This window comes from Amphiura filiformis, chromosome 1, assembly GCF_039555335.1.
Source record: "Amphiura filiformis chromosome 1, Afil_fr2py, whole genome shotgun sequence".
NCBI lineage: Eukaryota > Metazoa > Echinodermata > Ophiuroidea > Amphilepidida > Amphiuridae > Amphiura > Amphiura filiformis.
The window spans coordinates 52,659,968-52,667,081 of record NC_092628.1 but is presented as its reverse complement, the minus strand read 5'-3'; the positions used below and the strand labels follow the sequence as shown (position 1 = coordinate 52,667,081).

The 7,114-nt window shown below is 35.2% G+C and overlaps 1 protein-coding gene across 1 annotated transcript; it reads right to left on the bottom strand.

The window, feature by feature from the left end:
- Positions 1 to 953: 953 nt before the first annotated feature.
- On the bottom strand, positions 954 to 3,863 carry LOC140166467 (retinol dehydrogenase 8-like). The gene is made up of 4 exons (XM_072189949.1): positions 3,590 to 3,863; positions 1,981 to 2,160; positions 1,793 to 1,886; positions 954 to 1,303 (listed from the first exon to the last, which is right to left on the bottom strand). The coding sequence occupies exons 1-4, from the start codon at positions 3,855 to 3,857 to the stop codon at positions 976 to 978; spliced, it is 870 nt and encodes a 289-aa protein (XP_072046050.1). The 5' UTR covers positions 3,858 to 3,863; the 3' UTR covers positions 954 to 975.
- Between the last annotated feature and the right edge of the window lie 3,251 nt (positions 3,864 to 7,114).

Below are 7,114 nucleotides of genomic sequence, written 5' to 3'. Positions count from 1 at the left end.
TTTTGATGTAATAGTACCAAAATTCATACGCACGGCTTCGGTTTTCAGTGTGTTAAAACAAGAAAAGTCTCAGGTCAACCTATGTTGAATTTTTGATCATTTGGCATCTAAATCATATAGTTTCACCTGATATTGGTGGCATTGAACTGTGAGAGTTCTGAATATGAGAAAATTCCACCCGAAATTAGGCATTTTCCCATTGAAACACGTGTAATACATAATTAGTGGTATTTAACCTAGAAAGTGTGCGGTACACACCAAGGGGGGCTTTAATTTACTTTAAAACTTACTGAAACTTTATTTATTTATTTATTTATTTATTTATTTAGAGTTCATGAATAAAAATACAACTCATGCATATATAAAAATATTGACTGTCATAATAATCAGTTTCTACCACGAAATCAAAGAAAGAAAGTGTCATATTCGGCTACCCAATGACCCCAAATTTGTGTTATCTCCGTTACTTCGCTTTTAGTCTTTTAGATAAACATAATATGTTCAATATTTTCAGAATTTACCGTTTTAACACCTCCTTGTTCTCTTTACCTTTTCTATCGCACTGAAATGTTAGGAATATGAAATAGGAAATATGTTTCTTCTTAAAATAAATACCACTAGGAAAAGGGATAACTACTATTTTATCATTTTGCCAAATAAATGTTACGGGTTTACGATGATAGCTAGTCCAAACTATTAATATAAATTTCATTCTCTTACCCTTGGATTTTGAAAATAATTACATGTAAGAGATGTTTTAGCGTCGGTGCAATAGGGGCGGTCCGTTATATGGGGTTACCCAAAAGGCTTATAAACTTATCTTTTTGTCCTTTTCGATGACCTTACTGCAGTTAATTATGCATATACCTCTGCTAATGACGTTTATAAAAATCCCGGGATAAAAATAAACTGTATTGGCAAGACAATAACTTTTTTTTAAACAAATCAACAGAAAATAATGTTACACCACGCCCCTTATTGGTTTAGCCAAGTGCCTATGGTATCGTTACCGCTTGGATCAATTAATCTCTGACTTGCAAACCTTTTCCCCGTTTCAGTCGATTGATAGCGAAAGTCTGGGTTTGGTGAAACAATAACTTCACGGACCAACTTTGCGATATCAGCGGGAAGCTGCGTTTCTGTTCCATTGACGACGGATGGATCTGATGTTACCATCCGCATAACTATCTCTCTATCTTCTCCGGGAATAAGCTTGGCCACTTTTTCCATAAGTTCGGGAGGGTCTTTACATATTGCTGAAACTAAAGGGGTTAATGTGAAGCCAGGCTGTATAACGGAGACCCTGTGATGTAAACAAAGAAGAGTTTGAAAGAAAAATACATATCCATGTATCATTAAGGTCATTATTATCAGGATAAATAATTAAAAAACAAAATAAGCGCTAACCGGTCAATTAGCAGTTCTCATTAATTAATAGGGTGCACAAATAGCCAGACGTTACCGGATCGGAACTGACTGTCCCATAATCCAAGTACATTAATAGAGTAAACAGATGCTTGGAACTGAACTGAGGTCTCTTGCACCCGAGTTAAAAATGTACCACTGGTCCATACTCTGTTTTGACGCCAGTTTTGTTTTCCTGGTTTTGTTGTTGTCTTTTGTTTGTTTTTTTTTATTTATTTATTTATTTATTTTTTTCCAGTAAAATGAACTCGGAAAATGGTCACCTATTTAGTTCATGTCTTGTTTCATTTTGCGTTCTAATCACTACTTAAGAAAACGAACGAGCAATACAACTCCTTTAATTAGATGAGGATTAATTGATTCTTACCAAATATTAAATTTGCGCAATGGAGGAGCAATAGACTCACTGAAGCCTTCCAAGGCACACTTCGAGGCGCTGTATTGAGCTAACATTGGTAGGACTGAAAGTATAAAATATACCAGTTGGATATTAGAATTGAATTGGATTATTTACTCTGATGTGCCTATTTTATATGAAAGAAAGAACTCCCATACCTTTGAGTCCGAGTAAGCTTGAAACTTGAATAATTCTACCGCTTCTTCTCTCTTTCATGTGTTGCACTACGGCCTTTGTCATTCTGACGCATCCAAAATAGTTGACTTCCATGTTATCATAGAATGATTCCATTGGTCCTGTCTCCCACCACTCCGTACTGAAAATACCTGCATTGTTGACTGAAGAAGAAATTAATCCAATTATATAGGCCCGCATTATAAAGAAGAACTTGATTTATTTCAAGGGAAAGGTAGATGAAATAAAACCAAGGATGCGAAACAGTTAAATAATGGAAATTGCACAGCAAGTGTTATTTTAACAAGTTATCGTCATCATGTGTTTTTCCCGAATGACAACACTTGATAGCCAGAATAGAGTCAAGTGACTCTATAAGTGGAGTAACCTAGCACTGACTCTCCAAAGGAGTCACCTGATTATCACATGAGAGTCAGTTGACTCTACCTGTGGATTCAAGTCTACATTCAGAGTCGTCGACGGAGTCAAGAAATTTATGACTCTTCAAGGGACTCTGTAATTGCTACATCTATGTGTATCATTATTTTGTCCTTTTTCGGACTGTCGGAGTGACCCTGTAATGGAGTCAGGGTGACTCTATTAACGGAGTCTGGGTTACTCTAGGAGCTGAGTCCAGCCACTACGCGACTCTATGTCTAAAATGACTCTATATTGGGAGTCAAATGACTCCTGTGTAGAGTCATCAACTGTGACTCTTCAGCGGAGTCAAGAAATTTACGACTCTTCAAGGGAGTCAAATGACTCTCAATATGGAGTCATTTTAGACATAGAGTCGCAGAGTGGCTGGACTCTGCTTCTAGAGTCACCTAGACTCCAGTTTGGCTTTCAGTGATGGCTCTACTTAGGTTACTGTCTTGCATCGCTGTGTCAATGTGTGTCTTTCTGGAGGATGCCAATGTAGGTAAGACCTTGTTCCCCAGGCTTCTTTCTCATTTTCCCATGCTTCGGTATATCCAACTGACTAGTTTGGATGCTGGCTCCTCACTCCTAGAGCAATGTTCTGCACATCTTGTTATTCTATCCCTGATTCTATCACTGATCTTTTGGAGATAACCATATAATATTACTTCCAGTGCATATTAAGAACCGTTCTCAGCATGCTGGTGTAGCAACCATCTAACTCTTCTGCAACCATCTAACTCTTTTTGTTTTTGTGCTTCGCTTCCATAGAGAATGACCAACTCGACTGTCGCAACAAAAAAGTTGGAGCTTAAATCTCCTGGGTAATAGAGTTAACTTCCAGATTTTTATGAGCTTGCTACAAGCCCTGCAAGCTGCTGCCTTTCTTGGTGTCCTTTTCGGTAATCACCATCCAGGCACCTAGGTACTTGAAGTTCTTCACCTCTTCCATTTCTTTACCATCTTTGGTCCTGATGTTATCCTACCCATTTTTATATAAATGAATTTTGTTTTGCTGGCATTCATCTTCAACTTTACTTTTGCTACTGCTGAAAATTATACACTTAGTTCTCTGGGTTGATAGAATGAACAAATTTTAGTCTTTACCCAGCGCACATAAACGTTGAAAAAAACCAAAACAAAGGTGTAAAGGTATCAATACCAACATATTACCTAGTACATCAATTCTCCCCTCATGGTCCACAATACCCTTCACAGTTGCATCGATAGTCTCTTGCTTTGTAACATCCAATTCACGAATGAAGAGTGTATCTTTATAACTATCCCCTGCTTTACTTCTCAGCTCATCCTGATTTGTATCAACGTTGCGCATGGTAGCATACACCTTAAATCGTCTCTGTATATCTCTAGCGAGATATAACGCTATTTCTTGCCCAATTCCCTTGGAACAACCAGTGATTAAAACAATTTGTACGGCCATTTTTGATGTATTTGCGTTTCGTTTGATTTCACAGATTATGTCGATATAGCTCGATATGACCTCGATGTTGAGCAAACATTAGGATATCACACTGTACATGTACACAAAAGAGTTCAAGTTCAATTTTTGAATTCATGACCCGTTCCTCTTATGTGTGATACCGACAAGGGCGAAATCAATCAGATATCTGACTGATTTCCCATATTGTGAACTCCATCTTTCAAGAAAGTAACCTTTGCTTCAGGCAATTGGTATTATTGATAAAGGTGTTTCAAAATGTTGATAATGGCTGGAAGCATTTCTGGGCATACTACACTTAAATGTGTCATTATAGCTCTTCAGCTAAAGCTTTGGAAAACTACAACTACCCAGCAAACACAAAACGTTTTAGACATCATTCGCAAAAGGTTATAAAAGGTTGTCAGAGAATATTTAAATGTCGGGTTATATAAAGGGTATATTAAGGGTATAAAATGTTTTCATAACATTTAAAAACATTTTTGATAATCTACTGCCCAACAAACACAAAATGTTTTATAGAAAACGTTTAAATGTCGGGTATAAAAACGTTTTAATAACATTCCAAAAATATTTTTGAAAACTTGATACAAAACATTCTAAACAGAATGTTATTTGGGGGTTGAAAAAATATTTGGCGACAAATATTTGCCCAAAATATTTGCAATAACGTTTTAAAAACGTTTTCATGACCTTTATATAACCCGACATTTAAATGTTATTAAAACATTTTGAATAAAACATTTTAAGAACATTTCTGTGTTTGCTGAGTGCAAATATTTTAACATAATGTTATTTAAGTGTTGACAAAATATTTGGCAAAAAACCTTTGCGAAAATAGTTTACAATAACATTTTTAAAAACATTTAAAAAATATTGTTGTAGTGTGTTTTCATATCCGTTTTAAAACGTTTTCATGGCCTTTATATAACCCATTTTAATGTTATTAAAACGTTTTTACCTAAACTAAAAGCCAAAATATAACTTATTTATAACGTTTTTAAAACGTTTTTGTGTTTGCTGGGTATGACCAATTTGTTAAAATGACACGGTTTTTGATGGCATGTAGAACTGTATTCATTTTTAAGCAAAGTTGAACACTAGTAGTGCTATTAATCTTTTACAAGTGGTAGACACTTGTATAATGACAATAAAACATCAGAAATATTAGTAACAAATAGCAAGGAAATTAATAATAATTAATTCTAATAAGATTTTATCATGAAATAAATGGAATAACTCATATTATTGGGCTAAATTATATTTGTAATATATATAAATAGTACCCTCATTGTGCACACAAATATGCAATTTATAGAATATAAATTTATAGAAATTATCAACAACAAAAAAGCAGAAAAAGATGAAAAATTTGATTAAATAAAGGGAAAATTTATGTTAAAAATAACTAAATAATATATTTGTATATTAGTATGATAGAAATTTCCGTAAAATGAAATTTTCAAAAAATGATCGAGGCTGAGGTGGGCTCGAAACATTTTTTCAAACATCTTTTCAGTCTTCATTTTCACTAAATTCAAAAACTATTTTGGCGTATATAAAATTACAATTAAATACTCTTCCTTCTAAACAACATCAACTGTACCACGATTGGGTATCAGCAATCGTTATAAATGATGTTCAGTTAATATTCATATATTCTTTCATGCATATGATATACAGGTAACACAACTTCTAAGTTCCCCCCTAATACTTTTTATAATAAGTCGAAATATATTTTATATAATGTAAAATTTTAAAAAGATATGTATAGCTCTGTTCGTTTTACCCATGTGGACCAATTTATAGTGTCACACATCATTGCGTTCAGTCACAATGGTTAATTATGTAAGAAAAGAGGCCGTTTTAAAGTTGCACCTGAGCCCTTAGCACAAGTTGTAAGTTCCCCCTAAATACTTTTTTAAATAAATCGAAAAATATTTGACAAAATGCAAACTTGTAAAAAGACATGTGTAGCTTTATTTGTTTTACACCTATGGAACAAATTATAGCGTTCAGTCACAATGGTTCATTATGTAAAAAAAAGAGACCATTTTAATCTGTGTTAAAAGTTGCATTTGAGTCCATAGGAGTCAACTCTCAAACAATTCAGCAGGCCAGGCCTATTCATGTGTTTGTTCAACAATTTTTCCTATACTTTTTTACAGGCGCCAATCGTTGTTAATCCGTGATGAATCCACAATTTGCCAGTAGCGTATACGCGATACGCGTCAGAAATTTGCCATACTTGGAACTTGTGTGCGCTACATGATGTTTTCATTATTTTGGAGGAAGCGGCTAAATACTGCTCTTTTATTCTGTAGTTCTTTTGCTGCTATCATCAGGAAAGCATCGATCTTCTTGTGTTTAGTGACAATGACTAAACTGGTCATTCCTCATGAAATAATCGTGTGAATCGTTAGCTTGTTTTCGTTGTTGAAAGGGATTCGATCATGTTTCGCCGTTGTTCATCATCGAGTAACAAGGATGCGTCTGCGTAGTCTGCGTGGTTTATTTTGCGTGGGCAGCTAAAGCTAAAGCTGTCCTCGCGAAGTAAACCACGCAAACGACGCAGACGCACCGTTGTTAATCGGTGATGAACAACGGTGACACATGATTGAATCTAAATACAAAAAAACCTGACTGCTATGGGCTCAGGTGCAACTTTGAAAACGGCCTCTTTTCTTACATAATTGACCATTGTGACTGAACGCAATGATGTGTGACGCTATAAATTGGTCCACAGGGGTAAAACAAACAGGGCTATTCATATCTTTTTACATTTTTACATTTCGTAAAATATTTTTCGACTTATTTTCAAAAGTATTAGGGGAACTTAGAAATTTGTGTTACCTGTATGTATGCATTTACACAAAAAATATTTCATTGAAAACCCAGCTATTTCAAAAAGGTAACAGCCTTCCTTAGCATGTGCAATAAATGATGATGATGAGGAGGAGGAGGAGTAGGAGGAGGAGGAGGAGGATGTATTTTTACGTATTTTTTACGTATTTGTGGGTATTTTTCCAGCACCCATAGACAGGCCCGTAGCCAGGATTTATTTGGGGGGGGGGTGCTGATTTTGAAAAAAGTGGACCTTTTTTCAAAATTTGGACCTTGTTGGACTGGTGGGGGCAGATTTGGACATTTTGGACCAAAAAGGGCATAAAAACCTCTATTTTTTTCGCTCGCTACGCTCGTAAATGCGACTTTTGGGTCAAAAAATTGGACTTTTGGGT